We start from the raw sequence: 15,305 nt of genomic DNA, 5'->3' as shown, positions 1-15,305 counted from the left end.
TCAAAGCTGGCTCTCGTTGGTCTTGAACCCATACTTGCTTTGCCTGGCTTCTTTGAGCAGTTTTGTCTCTGCTACATGTATCCCATACCGCTCTCTATTTCAGTTATAGTAATGGTCCGGCTAGAACTTATTATCTAGTCGCAGCGAGTTCAGCCCCCATCCTAACCCAGAAGTGTGCAACTACTCTCTTGTGGTCTGTGAATCTTTCAATTTTGGCAGTATCTAATACAGATATTGATGTGCTAGTAAACTGAAGTTAACATCTGCGGCCATAGAACCTTGAAAGCACCGCATCCCGTCCGATCTGCGAAGTTAAGCAAGGTATCGCCTAGTCAGTACTGCGGTGGGGGACCACGCGGGAATCCTAGGTGCTGCAGTTCTTTTTCTTTTTCTTTTTCTTTTTCTTTTTCTCCCTTTATTTTTGTTGCTATTGTGTGCTGCTCTGAAGTGTGGAGGTTTTGAGCTGCAACAAGGGTTCACTACATGCACGTGACTCAAATTTTTCGAAATGCACCTCCAGACTTCCTCCCGACATTCTTCTTGACCTCATGCCATACCAACTCTTCTCGCCACCCATCAGCAGCTCTACAGCTGCACGCATTCCATCATGAGAGGCACAAACACCACTATTCCGCCATCGGCACCAACTTCGATGGCAGGACCATCAAAACTCCGCACAGCTCCATCCTACGCTGGAAGATGGTCAAAACTGAACCCCGCTATAACACCATTCATTTCCTCCCTACTCTCCGACCTCGGATTTGCTCAAATGACTCCTGTTCAAGCGTCCACGATACCGCTCTTTTTGGCTCACAAGGATGTGATTGTTGAAGCGGTTACTGGGTCGGGTAAGACGTTAGCGTTCGTAATTCCAGTTTTGGAGATGCTGTTACGGAGAACGACAAAGTTGAAAAAGGACGAGGTGGGAGCGTTGATTGTTAGTCCCACGCGGGAGTTGGCTGAGCAAATTTACAAGGTCATACAGATGTTTTTGGATGCACAGAGCAGCGCTGAAGCTGCTGCTGAGGAGCAAGAAGAGCAAGAAGAGCAAGAGCAAGAAAGTGACCCCGACTCAGATTCGGACTCAGACGCACCACGCAAGGAACCAAAGCTCACCCACTCCACCATATCTCGCAAAACAACTCGTATCTCCGGAGCACAACTCATCGTCGGTGGTTCAAAGTCGACCCCACTGGACGATTACCGAACATTCCGAGACTCTGGACCAGACATTCTAGTCGGGACCCCTGGTCGATTGGAAGAGCTACTCACCCGCAAAGGAGTCAAAAAATCCGAACTCGACCTCCTCGTCCTCGACGAAGCAGATCGCTTACTCGATCTCGGATTTACCGAGAACCTACGTCGAATCCTCTCCCTTCTTCCCAAACAACGCAGAACGGGATTGTTCAGCGCAACAATGACCGAAGCTCTCTCTGAACTAGTGCGAATGGGTCTTAGAAACCCCGTACGAGTGGTGGTGAAGGTCGAAGCGAAATCCAAACACTCCAATAAGGCGGTGGATGGATTCAGGAGAACTCCGGCAACGTTGCAGAATCTGTTTCAAGTGTGTAGGCCGGAGAACAAACTTGCTCAGTTAGTGCGGATACTGTTATTTGAGGCGAGTGAGAAGGGGATGAGTGGTGGGGCGAAAAAGTTCATTGTTTACTTTGCCACCTGCGCCGAGGTTAACTATTTCTATTCGGTGTTCAGTGCGTTGCCGTCGTTCAAGCAAAAGGGGATAGAATTGTTTGCGTTACATGGGAAACAGACTCCTTCGAAACGTAAGAGTATGTTTGATGGCTTTGTTACATCCACCTCTCTCGACCCTACTAAAGGCGGAATGGGGTCGACCGTGTTATTCTGTACTGATGTCGCCGCTCGGGGGTTGGACTTACCAGACGTGGAAGTGGTGGTGCAATACGACCCTCCAACGGACCCAAAAGTATTTTCGCACAGATGCGGTAGGACAGCTCGAGCAGGTCGACGCGGCAGAGCCATCGTAATGCTGCATTCTGGTAGAGAGGAAGATTTCGTTGCATATATGGGTGGAAAACGTATTCCACTCGCTCCTTATCCTTACCTTTCCTCCACACTCGAAGGGGTTTCCGAACCTACATCACCCACTGATGATCCATCAGCACTGAGCAACGATATCGCCGCACGAGAACTCGAATCTTCGATCCGCAACCTCGCAAAAAGTGATAGGGAAATTTTTGACCACTCTATTCGAGGATACGTATCCTATATCCGCGCATACTCCAAACACGAAATGTCGTACATCTTCCGCATCACCGACCTGGACCTCGCAGCTGTCGCACATGCATTTGCATTGATTCGGCTACCGGCTATGCCAGAATTGAAAGCTAGGAAAGCTTTTGACATGACCTATCCAGAGGAAAGCATTGATTTCGCTGCTGTTCCATATAAGGATAAAGCAAAGGAGAAAGCTAGATTGGCGAACATGGAGCAGCACAGATTGGAGAGAGAAGCGAAAGCTGCTGCGGTGAAGGCGAGGGAAGAAGAGGAACAGGAGGGGAACAGTGATAGCGATAGTGATATATCAGATGCCTCTTCGACCGGAGCAAGATTACTGGGCTTTGCAGGGGAGAAGAAGAAGCGCAAAAAGAAATTTGGCGATGGTATAACGGAGGGAGCATGGTCAGCTCAAAGAGAAAAGAAGGAGTTGAGAGAGGCGAAGAGAGAAAAGCGCGCGGCCAAACGCAAGTTCCTCAAAAATCAGGCTCATGAGGTGAAGAAGCAAGAGCAAGCTGAGGCCGAGGCTAAGAAGGCTGATACAAATAGCAAGAAGTCGAAAAAGGGAAGGAAAGATCAGGAAGAGGAAGAGGAGGATGAAGATTGGGATCAAGAGTATAGAAAACTGAAAAGGCAGAAGAAACAACAACGTCGCGGAGCTAATCGAGATGCATTTGGCTTCGCAGGCGGTGATGATGACAATGACGATGGGAATAGCGACGAGATGGCCGGCGGAGGAGGGGAGAAGGATGAAGAACCTTTCTTTGTTTTGTAAACTCACAGACACACCCTGTATTCCGCAATCACAGACACGCACTTTCATCCAGCAGTGTAAAGCCAGAAAAATGCAAATCCAGATTGATCAATGAACGAGTGGGAAAAAAAAAAAAAAAAAAAAAAAAAAAAAAAAACCACCATATAGTGAAAGCATATAACTTCAACTTGAAGCATGCAACTTCTACTCGGAGCTCACATTAACGCCAACCTCACTCACTTGGGTATACATCACACATTACCTGATTACCTGGATCGACTATTGCAACTAGCATTGGCACACGAGTTAAGATATAGCCAAGATAGCTTCCTTGTTAGGTTTCAGACTCATTATTCTTGTATCATACACGTTTACATAGAATGCTAGGAGACATATATATACACTTGAATCACCATGTACTTAGTTCATGATGATCATCACAATTGATACTTGTAATCATCGATATCTGACACACGTACTTCACCACGAGCCCATAACGTTTGCAAGAGAAAAAGTACATGATGACAAGCCGAAAGCCAAGACCGGTAAACTGGGAAAGATAGGAAAACAAGTCGTCTATAATGTAGGAAGGCTGTGCTTGTATCGGCTTCTATCAGGTCGGTCGTCGGGATGACCGATGTTCGTATCAGGCCGGATGCCTCGGTCTATCCAATGATCGTATCAGTCATACGTAATAAACCGCCTCCTACCAATCAAGTCCGTGATTCGCTCCAACATATAAGTTATGTTTGAATACGTGTCGAGGCGGACTTGTCTTCAGCAATGGCCTCAGCACCATCTTCGGCCGCCTCCTCCATCGAAACACCGAGCGAGGATCCTTCGCGGCCATCTTCCATCGCTCGGACAACCTCACCCTCCAAATCACGTCCAAGACCGCCTTGTTCGCGCGACGAACGACGAATGAAAATAGGTGGCTTATCCGCCAACGCCAGCTCGGGAGCCGAGAGAACCTTGGGTGCAGGCTTGAACTTGGCAGGCATGGGATCGTTGGCCTTCACCTTGACAGGGCCATGCCGTAAGAGCCTACGCTTGCTGTTCTTGCTAGGTTTGGAAGAGACTCTAGCGTCAGAGGAGACATCATCGTCGCTCTCGGCGCGAGAGGTTGGGTTCGAGCCCTCGGCAGTCAGCTCTTCGAGGCTGTTGCCGTCCTTTTCATCCAAGCCGGCGAATGCTACCGAGTACGACGACTGCGATAATTGAGACGCCACAACGGGTGAAGGGGTTGCAGCGATCTCGGCTGCTACCTTCTCGCGTTCCGAGATCGGGTTCAAGGAGCCACGGCGTCCCGACTGGATCGAGCGAGGGCCCATCACAGTCTCGGTCGAGTCTCGCTCAATCAGCTGAGGCAGAGATCCTGGTTGACCGGGCGCTGGGATCGTCACTTCGAGTCCACCTTCAGGCTTCTTGAGACCAAAGTAGTCGCCATGAGAGGGTGCAGCAACGTACCTCGAGAGACTCTGTCGGGTCGAAGGGTCGAACAGCCACTTGACCAGGGTCGTCTCCAGCGCGACACTCTTGACCGGCTTGGAAAGGTAATCGGACATGCCAGCGGCAAGACACTTCTCACGATCACCACGAATGGCCGAAGCCGTCATAGCGATGATTGGAGTCGTGCGAACGTCGACGCTGTTCGACTTGCGCAATCGCTTTGTGGCCTCGTAGCCATCGCAGTTGGGCATGTGGCAATCCATGAGGATCAAGTCGTATGGATGCTTGCCGACCTCCTCAATGGCCTCGAGACCATCCTTGGCAACCTTGCAGCTAAAACCCATCTTCTTGAGCGTCTTGAGCGCAATCTGAGCATTGATGAGGTTGTCCTCAGCGACCAAGATCCAGATATCCTTCCTGGGTCGCTGCAGTGGGTTCTCGCTGACACCAAGGCTGCTGGTCGCTTCGTCCATCTGCACTTCTGGGATTGCCTCCTCATCCGGCGACGAGTCGCCGCTCGATTCGCTCGATCGCACCTTCTCGAAGGGAATGCTGAACCATGCGTTCGAGCCCTTGTTCTCCACCGACTCGAGACCGATGGTGCCCCCCATGAGATCGACCAGGTTCTTGCAGATCGACAGACCCAGACCAGTACCGCCGAAGCGACGGGCAAAGGATGGATCGGCCTGACTGAATGGCTGGAAGAGCTTCTTGAGCGTCATCTGCGAGATACCGCAACCGGTGTCGCGCACTTCAAAGTGAACGTGGAGACTCTTCTCATCCTCGTAGGTCTCGATGACGCGAAGAGTGATGGAGCCTACGGCTGTGAACTTGATTGCGTTGGTGAGCAAGTTGGTAAGCACCTGCCGCAACCTGCCTGCATCACCTGTTATTTGGCCAGTGTAGTTGAGCTGACATTCGTTGCGGAACTCGAGACCCTTCTTCTGGGTTGCAAAGGTAAGCATCTTTTGCGTATCCATGATGACCACGTTGAGGTTGAAAGCAGCCTTCTCGAGATCCATCTTGCCGAGTTCAAGCTTCTCGAAATCGAGGATGTCGTTGATCACCGTTAGCAGAGCATCGGCAGATCGCTGAATGTTTTCGGCAAAATCTCGTTGCTCCTTGGACAGCGGGGTGTCGCAGAGCAGCTCCGACAGGCCAATGACACCAGCAATGGGTGTTCGGATCTCGTGACTCATATTGGCCAAGAACTCGGACTTGATGCGACTGGCTTCCTTAGCAGCTGTCTCAGCGGCGAGAGCTCGCGAACGCTCATGCATCGACTCCTCGAGCTTGAGTTCAGCGCGTCGGCGATCAGTGATGTCCATGGACGCACCCACGACACCAATGATGGGGCCCTCGTTTGCATCATGCTCGTACGACTCCTCGCGCTGGGGCGTGTATTGTGTGCGGAACCAGCGACCTTCGATCTCCATCTCCTGGACAACAGACTCGCCGTTGAGAGCACGGCTGATCGCTTCGCGAATACCAGGCGAGTCCCAGACCTCATAGATGCTGCGACCGATCATGGTGCGCTGGTTGCTGCGCTTGCCATGACCGCTGACTGCGCTCTGACTGTTGGTCTGGGATTCGGCATCCTTGATATCCTCGCTGCGTGCATTGGCAGTGCCGGTGGCGGAGAGGGAGCCAGACATCGAGTTGCCAGAGCCGGAGCCGGAGCCGGAGCCGGAGCCATCCGATCCATTAGGTGTGCCAGGAGCAAGGCGAAGCGTACGAACACCGGGACCCTCGGCAATGGTGATAATGGCATCTCGATCAATGGACCAGATGGTGACGTGTGCATGGTTGATGACGCTCGTAAGCTGGGCCTGCGATTTGCGAGAAGCCTCGAGCGCCTTGACCTCGTTGTCACAATCGGTGCAACTACCGTACCATTTGATGATCTTGCCCGTAGACTGGTCGCGGAGAGGCAGCGCTCGGCCAAGCATCCACTTGTACATGCCGTCGTATCTCCTGCATCGGTACATGGTCTGGTAGGGCTCGCCAGTGCGCAGCGAGTGGGACCAGCGCTTGTTGGTCTCGACCATATCATCTTCGTGGAACACGCGCTGCCAGCCAACACCGGAAGAGTCGTTGGGATCAAGACCTGTGTAGCGGTACCAGCCCTCGTTGTACCAATCGTGATGACCGTCAGGTCTTGTGGTCCACAGCAGCTGGGGCATGCTGTCACAGATGGTTCGGAAATATTCTTCACCCTTCTTCTCGACCTCGAGCTTGTGCTTTGTGTCCTGATCGGTGACGTCGACAAGTGTGATGACTCCACCAATGTGCTCTCCGAAACCTCCGGCGTCACGCATTGGCTTGGCACTGATCTCGTAGACCTTGCGTGCGCCGGTGTCGGTAGCCATGCAACCGATTCGAATAGGCTTGGTAAATTGGCCAAGAATGGCAGCTCGGTAGATGGGCCAGTCCTGTTCTGGGAACGGCTCGCTGAAGTCTTCAGTGTAGCATTCCATGACATCAGAAAGCCAAGAAAGGTCGACTTCGACGTCTTCCTTCTTGGGCTTGGGCAACTCCTTTTGGGGTTTGTCCTGGGGATTCTTCTTCTCAAAGTTCTTGAGCACCTCGTCACAAGCGCGGTTGCGGATGACGGTGGAGCCATCAGCAGACAAGGCCATGAGTGGGGTTTCGATGGTGTGGAAGACGGCCTCTTTGAGCTGGTCGACCTTATTGAGGTGCAAGTCTGCGGGACTCATGCGTCTTTCAGCCATACGGGTGGGTACAATGCTGATAGTGAAGTAGGATTCGTGAGGGAGCAGCGAGGAGGTGCTACGCGTCTCCATGGAGTCGGTGCGGTGAGGTTGTGGATGCGAGGTGATGGGCGTGATGCCCTGTTCCTGTGGCCAGGCTTGCTTGTCAGTCTCGGTATTCATGTTCTTGACATAGTGGCTGTTAAACACTTCAGAGAAGACTTCGTCGGTGGGATGCCATGCGGATATCGACATGTCTGCCGAGAACATCTTTTGGTCGTCCTGCAAGAATGTGAGGCGAGTCAAAACGGGCGGTGCCCAAGCGGCGGTTGCTCTGACCTGTGCGGCTTCATTAAGCGCAGTGGTAAACTCGCCTCGATGCTTATCAGCAACCAACTTCTCCATGGTCTGACCCATACAGCTTACGCCGGTCATCAGGAAGATGCTCTCGCACGGGCGATTCATCATGCGAATTCTCCTGTTGTGATCGAGCACAAGGATCGGGGTGGGCGCAAAGTAGAGCGCCCGAACGGACTCGTCGAGATCAAACATTCTGACAGATGAGGAATCGGAGAAGTAGGAGGAACCTTGTGGGAAGGGGACCAAGCTAACTGGAGTGGAAGCTGCGCTGTAAGCTGGCGCGTTGGATCGACGCGGAGCTGCGCTGTTGCTGGAAGTGGAAGGCGAGTTAGGATCACTGTGAGCAGCACCTAGACCACTGGCGGGGATGTTCTGGAAACTTAGACTGCTACCGGATCGCGGCGCTACGGAAGCACGGGGTGAAGAGATGGCGCGAGTCGGTGGCAAGGGCGTGTAATGGGGTGGCACCGATTCGTAGTAGGGAGTGAGAGGTACCGAGGCAGCAGCGGCCGAGGCGATGGAGCCAGAGGCGGAGGCGGAAAAGAGGATACCACTGCTTGTGTCCTCAAAACGCGCCCTCTTGGGAGAAGGGGAGGGGCCAGCAGCAGCGGCCGCCTGAGCGGGTTTGTTGGATTCCGCAAGCGACTCTGAATGGGCCGAAGTACTGGAGTCTGCCTCTGTCACGGGTCGTTTGCGTGACAAAGGGGGCTGGAAAGAGTTTTGGCGGGCTTGTTGATCTGAAATGGTGACAGACTTTGAAGACACTCCGTGACGGCTCTGGGACTCGCTGGAAGAGAGCCCTAGAGAACAGGAGTATCTTTGGTGAAGAAGTGGTTGAGATAGAAGAGAGAACAGAGCAAACAAATCTAACTCTGCGAATGATTGGATGCGAACTGAGAGAACCGCAATGCAGGACAAGTGAGTTGTGGTAGCGAGGACGACAAAGGCGAACCTAATGTGTGCTGTTGGGCAAGTCGAAATGAAGTCGAGAAGGGATGTCAACACTAGGAGCGGGATCTGTAGAGCTTTTGAGAGCCTGATGAGGCTGGAATTGGATGAACGTGAAACTCCTGCTCGCTCGAATCGTTCGCAGGCGGCCGCAGTAACGATGATCGGTAACGGAGAGGGAGAGATAGAGGGAAGGAAAGAGATGGTGAACGTAGATGATGGCGAGCGATGACGAAGAGACAGCCAAAACCAGAGCCAGAGAATGCGTCCACCACCGAAAAGGAGAACAAGCGAAGCGCAATCGAACCGTCGGAGCAGATCCAGGGAGAAGTGAGAGGCGGCAGTGAGGAAGAAGAAGCAGCAGTAGAGAAGGGACGAGACAAGAAGGGCAGCAAAAGGCAGCCGATGTGATGCAGAGTGAGGCGCGATGGACGGTTAAAAGGGGGTCGAGAGAGAGAGAGAAAGGCAGAGAGAGAGAAACAGGGTACGCAGCAATGCCAATGCAAGTTTGCATAGTCAGAGCAAGGGAAAGAAAAACCGAGGAACCGAAGCCGGGGTCCGGAGCTCACGGATGTTAGTTGGTTGGTGGATGTCGATGGGAAGAGAAAGAGAAAGAGAGAGAGAGAGAGAGAGAGACGAACAAAGGCAGGCACGGCAACAATGCGCAGCATCGAGAATCGCGACAGAGAGGAAGGGGAGAAAGAAGAAAGGATGACATAACAGGCGTAAAAACGTTATTAAAAAAGAAAACAAAAGAAAACAAAAGAAAACAAAAGAAAACAAAAGAAAACAAAAAGGGGAGGGTCAGCGGTGCGATCCAGGTGACAGATCGTTGCTTCAGGCACCAGATGGCTCTCTCTCTCTCTGGTCGAAAATTCGAAATTGGACACCAAAATCCAAAAATCCAAAAAAATGAATTCAAAAAATGAATTCAAAAAAATAAATCCAGTTCACCACGTCACCCCTGCCTCGGATGCCTGTCATATTGCTTCGAAAAAGGGTTCGATGGGCAGAGAAGCACTGGCAAAGAATGCCAACCCGCGATTTGACCGCCACCAAGTTGCTTCAGACTTGGTCATCCGAGGTCGAGCCCTTTTTGGTGCAACTCCTGCCATTGACTTCCATCCAATGAAGCTGAGGCTCCATTGAACTATACCGAACGGAGCTGGAAAAAAGTAGCAGGAGCAAATAACCTACCTGGAAACGAGTTGAGCCGCTGCGACAAGCAGGCTCGTATTTTGAACTTTGGCAGGGGGGCCAGAGCGAGACACCTGCACTTTCCAAGCGAGATGCTCAATCGGAACCGACTGGCTGGGCAGATCCTTGCGAGCGCTTAAATCAACTCATGACGTCCCCATCGGATGTCTGTGCGCCAATATCGAAGCTTATCCGAATGATTGCTGCACCATCGCATCAAAGCGTGACCCTCCAATGAAGGCAAAGAAGGATGTCCCGTTCATTGTTTGGCACAAGCTCGCTCGGCGCCGTCGGATGGATGCGTGCTTCAGGAGACTGAAGTGGACAAGCCAGTCACTGAGCAGTTTTTTTTCTCTCTCTCTCTCTTTGATCAATACTCACCAAGTGCAAAAGAGGATGCTCCAGTAGCGTGATCAAGGGCCGCAGTTCTGTGTGTCACCAGACGCTTGCAAAAAGTGTCAGTAAATTGAAAGAAAAAGAAAGTGAAAAGTGCTAAAGAGGACGATCCAGCGCGACCCTGAAATCTATCGGGCAGAGCAGATCCTGGCTGAGATCAAACAAAGTCGATCTCAGCTAAAAACATCGGGCAGCGCCGATGGGAGAGGGGGATCGGGTGCAACGACGTCCCACTCGTTGTTACACATTGTCATTAGGTGGGATGCACTCACACTTGGGTATGTGCCACACATTTGTATATATACTTAGCGGGGAGCTCGAAGCTCCTGCCACATTCTTTTCTTCATGTCAATATAGTATAGTGTTTTTGCTCCTTAGCTCGAACACCGTACTGTGACTGATATCTCCCGATCATCGCTGTTGAGTGACTCCTTATTTCCGCAAAAAGAGGGACTGGAAAAAGAGGGACTGGAAAAAGAGGGACTGGGAAAAAAAAAAAAAAAAAAAAAAAAAAAAGGAATAATGCGGGCCACAATCTGCGACTTGGCTTCTGTAAAAGCTATCAGATCGACGTCGATATTTCCAGGGTCTACCATGTTAGGTCGGAGTATTCGGCACCGGAAGACCGGAAGACCGAAATCAAGCGCGGTGTTGGCGCGACCGAGATAAGGGCCAAGTTCGTGGGAAGATATGCAGCTTACTCTCGAGGCTTGACACCCGAGATATGAGGTATGCCGTGCGGTGCGTTGACATGGCAACTGCGAGGCGAGTCAATGTATTTGCTGATCGGGCGAGTAAGAGTGAGTGCCGGAGGAGTCTCGGCTTTGTTGGTGTGTGTGTGCGGCTAGTAGGATAGACCGAGTTTGGACAGTCTTTGTTGCTGGTTCCGCATTTGAGCGGTTGAAAGCGAGCTGGCGTGCTGCTTTGGATTGAGAGAAATATGCTGTTGCAAGGCTGCAAAGAATCCAATAGATGCTGATGGCCAAGAAGATCAAGGAGCAATCAACGATGGCAAGCTATCCTAGCCAAGGTCGTTCGCTCGGCTGCTATCCGCAAGCGCATTTCTGGTCGCGGCATGAGACACGTTTTGAGCGGCTTGGGCGAATGCAATCCAGAAACAGAATCCCTAACTGACGCTGATAACAAGGCTCTCCACCTCGTCTTGAACGGCAGCAACGCGTGTATTGACCAGGGAAAAAGTCGCATCCATCAAGCCTCTCGACCTTGACCGGCTTGCAAGGGCCAGAAATAGACCATTATAGCCTTCAATCTCGACCTTGCTCTGATGCTTGTACGGTGCAGATCACTGCTCTTAGAATGCAATGCAGTCCACTTGGCTCCAGGGAAGACCTTCATGCACGACTATGATCAGACGTCCACCTTGTCAGAGAAAACATTCTCCCCCAAGCTTTCACCCAACCAAGGCTTCCTTTGAATCAGGCCGAGTATTTGATAGAATGCTGGATGCTTGGCAAAGAGGACGTTGCATACATTACAAAGGACGTGAAAAGACGGAACAAAAGGCTGAATGACAGCTGCACTTCTCACTCGGCATCGCTTAGATACGGGCAGGAGCGTGCTGGTGAGGAAGGTGCGAGTACAGAGCGGTGGTCAAGAACTCATCCGGTGCAGGAGCACGAACCTGGTCGGCGATGTAGCGCTTGGCCTTCTCGACGCTGGCACCGATCTTGGAGACCTTGGCAGCCTCCTCGTCAAGGATGCGGTCAACGTAGGCAGGCGTGATGGCGTTACCCTCAGCCGTCTTTTGCTTGTGGTAGACCCACGACCACAGACCAAGACGCGAGATCTCACCGGTAGCAGCGTCCTCCATCATGTTGGCGACCGGAACACAGCCAAGACCATTGAGCCAGTTGGCGCAGTAGACGAGCAAGGCAGCGACGTTGGCACGGACACCGGCCTCGGTGATCTGGCCGGGAACGTTTGAGTTGAGCAAATCGAGAGCCGAAACCTTGACTTCCTCGCGACGAACGTGGTACTGGTTGGGGCCAAGCATCTGCTTGTCGAAGATCTCAAGAGCGATCTTGACGAGAGCAGGGTGAGCAACCCACGTACCGTCGTGACCCGCCTGAACCTCGCGGAGCTTGTCGGCACGCACCTTTTCCATAGCGGCCTCATTGGCTTGCGGGTTGTCCTTGATAGGAATCTGGGCGGCCATACCACCGATGGCCGCAACACCACGCTTGTGGCAGGTCTGGATGAGCAGGTTGACGTAGGCCTGCATGAAGGGGACCGTCATCGTGACGGCAGATCGGTCGGGTAGGATCGAGCCACTGTTGTAACGCTGACGCTTGATGAACGAGAAGATGTAGTCCCATCGACCACAGTTGAGACCGGACGAGTGCTGGCGGAGCTCGTAGAGGATCTCGTCCATCTCGAAAGCGGCCGTGATGGTCTCGATGAGCACAGTACCGCGGATGGTGCCGCGGGGCATCTTGATGTAGTCCTGCGAGAGGTTGAAGACGTCGTTCCAGAGACGGGCCTCGAGGTGACTCTCCATCTTGGGGAGGTAGAAGTAAGGACCGTAGCCGGATCGGACGAGCTCGTGAGCGTTGTGGAACAAGTAGAGACCAAAGTCGACGAGCGAGCCGGACATGGGCTTGCCGTCAACGACAATGTGCTCTTCGTTCAAGTGCCAGCCACGAGGTCGGACGAGGAGAACGGCGGTCTGACCCTGCGGCTTGAGCTTGTACTCCTTGCCGTTGCTCTGCTTGAAGTCGATGGTGCGGTTGATGGCAGCGCGCATGTTGACCTGGCCGTCCATGAGGTTGGCCCAGGTAGGCGAAGTCGAGTCTTCGAAATCAGCCATGTAGGTGTATGCGCCCGAGTTGAGAGCGTTGATGACCATCTTCTTGTCGACGGGGCCGGTGATCTCGACACGTCGGTCACGGAGACCAGGAGCGGGGGGAGCACATTGCCAAGTAGCGTTGTTTCGGATGTGAGCGGTCTCAGGGAGGAAGTCGGGAAGAGCACCGCCGTCGAACCTCGCCTGACGAAGCTGACGAGCCTTGAGGAGCGACTGGCGAGTGCTCTCGAAAGATCGGTGGAGCACGGCCAAGAACTTGAGAGCCTCGGGGGTGAGAATGGAGGCCTGCTCACCCTCGATCTTGCCTGTGTGAGGATGAAACAGCAAAACAGCAGAGCAAACATGCCAAGCAATATTCACGATGGAGCACAGAGAAGGATTACAAGAGGATACATGGTCAGCATACTGCTCCTCGACACATTCGAACGGACAATCGAAGCCTGGAACAACTGCGCTATGAAACCTACCGAGCACGCGAACGCCTTCGACAGACATGGTGAATATGTGATTGCCTTTTGGTGGGGATCGTGGTGATTTCCGGTTCTGACGATGAGCTGTAGAGGAGACTAGAGAGGTGAAGCGGGAGCGACGGTAGAGGTGCAGGGGTGATGATGATACAGCAGCCAAGGAAGCGGTTCTGGTCTATATATTCTCAGCGCCAGATAGAGGCGATCCTCAAGCTGACGCCCGCAAAAGTGTGGACAAGGTGAACAGTCTCTCTGGATTTCTTTGCGTCGCCTTCCGGTGCGGGGGCCAGTGACAGAGAGCGAAGGTGGAGGGGAGATACAGTAGATGCAAGCTATCACGGCGCAAGTGCCCTCCTTGTACCGGTCCAGACGGCCAGAATCGGCAACTCTCGAGGGAAAAGTGAAGCGAGCGTGAAATGCTGAAAGAGGCGCCAAAGTAGGGAGAGAGCGGCAAGCGGTAGAGCCAGCCTATCCAAAAAGCTGAAATCGGCCTAGAAAAGCAGGCGAGGACTTTGCGGCTGAAAGTCCACTTCCGTCTTGACCGCCAGCGTTGCTTCTCCGCAAAGAACCGCTCACAGCCTTATTCTCGTGCGAATATCCGACAAGAACCACAATCTCTTCAATCCAATTTCTCTAGGTCCCGATCGTCCCGATTGCCTTGAAGGAGGAGCTCCTTTCTTCTCTTTTCCTTCAATCGGCTCACAACAGCTGCAAATGTCGACATTGTACACTCAAGACGACGATACTGACCTCCATTCAGATAAGCTTCAAACCTTTTTTATAATTCACGTGACATATGTCCGACGGAGTTTGTGTCATAGCGAATGGCTCCGACAAGGCAGCGATCAATGATCTATCTGATCATGAACTTCCTTGGCCAGCACAACGGATTTTACTTGAAAAAAGAACGACAGAATCGTCTCTGAAGAATCCATGCTTGACGGTCTTAATAGAGGTTGTTGGAAACGTCGCTGCCGGGGCTCCTCGAACCTCTTTGGCAACAAGTCTTCGCAGGTCCTTAGATGGACACGACAAACTTGACAGCTTTTATAAAAATCGACATTCTTAGATGGTGTTGGTACAAGTGCGGATAGCCTCAGCATGTCACAGGATGAATTTAGAGGGAGCTGGAAACCTCGCTGATGCCGGACTGTGTTCGAACAGGCGAGTAGAGAAGGCAACATCAAGATGGGGGTCAGTAACAGTGCGACACATAATATGAACGAGCTGAGCTCCGATCGAGAGGCAGCGCCACATTCTCGGAGAAATCTAGCGTCGTCATGCTGAGGATTGTAGAACCACTTACCTGAAGAGCAGAGGGGTTGGCACCAACAACCTTCTTGACAGCCTGGCCCTTGTGGAAGAAGACAAAGGTGGGCATAGCCTGGATACCGACCTCGGCGGCGATCTTCTCCTGGGTGTCGACGTCGACCTTGTAGAAGTCAAGCTTCTCACCGGCAGGGGTGGCCGAGATCTTCTCGAAGATAGGGCCAATGACCTTGCAAGGACCGCACCAGGTGGCCCAGAAGTCGATGACAATCGCCTTGTCGCCCTCAATCTAGCAACGTCAAAGGACAAGATAGTAGGTGCGTGCAATCCGATCGGAGCGTTGTGATGATGTAAGCAAGGTGGCAGCATGAGATAAAGATGATGTTAGCTACTGCGCAGCACAGAAACCACAGTACCGCCGAAGGAGCAAAGATCTGCAACACTTACGAGGCTCTTGAACTCTTCGTAGGACTCGATAGACTTGACAACCATTGTGAAGATGTACGGAAGGGCGAATGTGTATGTGTTTGCTTGTGTATGGTCCAATAGAAGATGATCTTAGAGGGTGTGGAAGGTTATATACTAGTGACAACGTGCATGCTAATCTTGTCGCTGCAACCGTCTGGTGTTGCGTTGCGGTTCGGTCAAATTGGCGCTCACGGACCCGTCGCCGGCCT

At 52.4% G+C, this 15,305-nt stretch overlaps 4 protein-coding genes and 1 non-coding gene across 5 annotated transcripts; 2 read left to right on the top strand and 3 right to left on the bottom strand.

The window, feature by feature from the left end:
• The first annotated feature begins 265 nt into the window (after nucleotides 1–265).
• Nucleotides 266–380, top strand: UHO2_10248. The gene has a single exon (XR_005960756.1). It is a non-coding gene; the product is annotated as a ribosomal RNA (ribosomal RNA).
• Nucleotides 381–607: 227 nt separating this feature from the next.
• On the top strand, nucleotides 608–3,028 carry UHO2_03958 (uncharacterized protein; the record flags this gene model as incomplete). The annotated part of the gene is made up of 1 exon (XM_041559915.1): nucleotides 608–3,028. One exon carries the CDS (start codon nucleotides 608–610, stop codon nucleotides 3,026–3,028), a length of 2,421 nt encoding a protein of 806 aa, XP_041415849.1.
• A 722-nt stretch (nucleotides 3,029–3,750) lies between these two features.
• Nucleotides 3,751–9,146, bottom strand: UHO2_03957 (uncharacterized protein; the record flags this gene model as incomplete). The annotated part of the gene is made up of 2 exons (XM_041559914.1): nucleotides 3,751–8,544; nucleotides 9,045–9,146. The coding sequence occupies 2 exons, from the start codon at nucleotides 9,144–9,146 to the stop codon at nucleotides 3,751–3,753; spliced, it is 4,896 nt and encodes a 1,631-aa protein (XP_041415848.1).
• A 2,480-nt stretch (nucleotides 9,147–11,626) lies between these two features.
• Nucleotides 11,627–13,387, bottom strand: UHO2_03956 (putative malate synthase, glyoxisomal; the record flags this gene model as incomplete). The annotated part of the gene is made up of 2 exons (XM_041559913.1): nucleotides 11,627–13,197; nucleotides 13,360–13,387. 2 exons carry the CDS (start codon nucleotides 13,385–13,387, stop codon nucleotides 11,627–11,629), a joined length of 1,599 nt encoding a protein of 532 aa, XP_041415847.1.
• Nucleotides 13,388–14,476: 1,089 nt separating this feature from the next.
• On the bottom strand, nucleotides 14,477–15,120 carry UHO2_03955 (putative TRX2 - thioredoxin II; the record flags this gene model as incomplete). Its single annotated transcript, XM_041559912.1, has 3 exons — nucleotides 14,477–14,509; nucleotides 14,666–14,917; nucleotides 15,076–15,120. The coding sequence occupies 3 exons, from the start codon at nucleotides 15,118–15,120 to the stop codon at nucleotides 14,477–14,479; spliced, it is 330 nt and encodes a 109-aa protein (XP_041415846.1).
• Between the last annotated feature and the right edge of the window lie 185 nt (nucleotides 15,121–15,305).

Source organism: Ustilago hordei (assembly GCF_900519145.1).
Source record: "Ustilago hordei strain Uho2 genome assembly, contig: UHO2_contig_07, whole genome shotgun sequence".
NCBI classification, from domain to species: domain Eukaryota; kingdom Fungi; phylum Basidiomycota; class Ustilaginomycetes; order Ustilaginales; family Ustilaginaceae; genus Ustilago; species Ustilago hordei.
The sequence above is the reverse complement of the archived record's forward strand: the minus strand, read 5'-3'. Positions and strand labels throughout refer to the sequence as shown.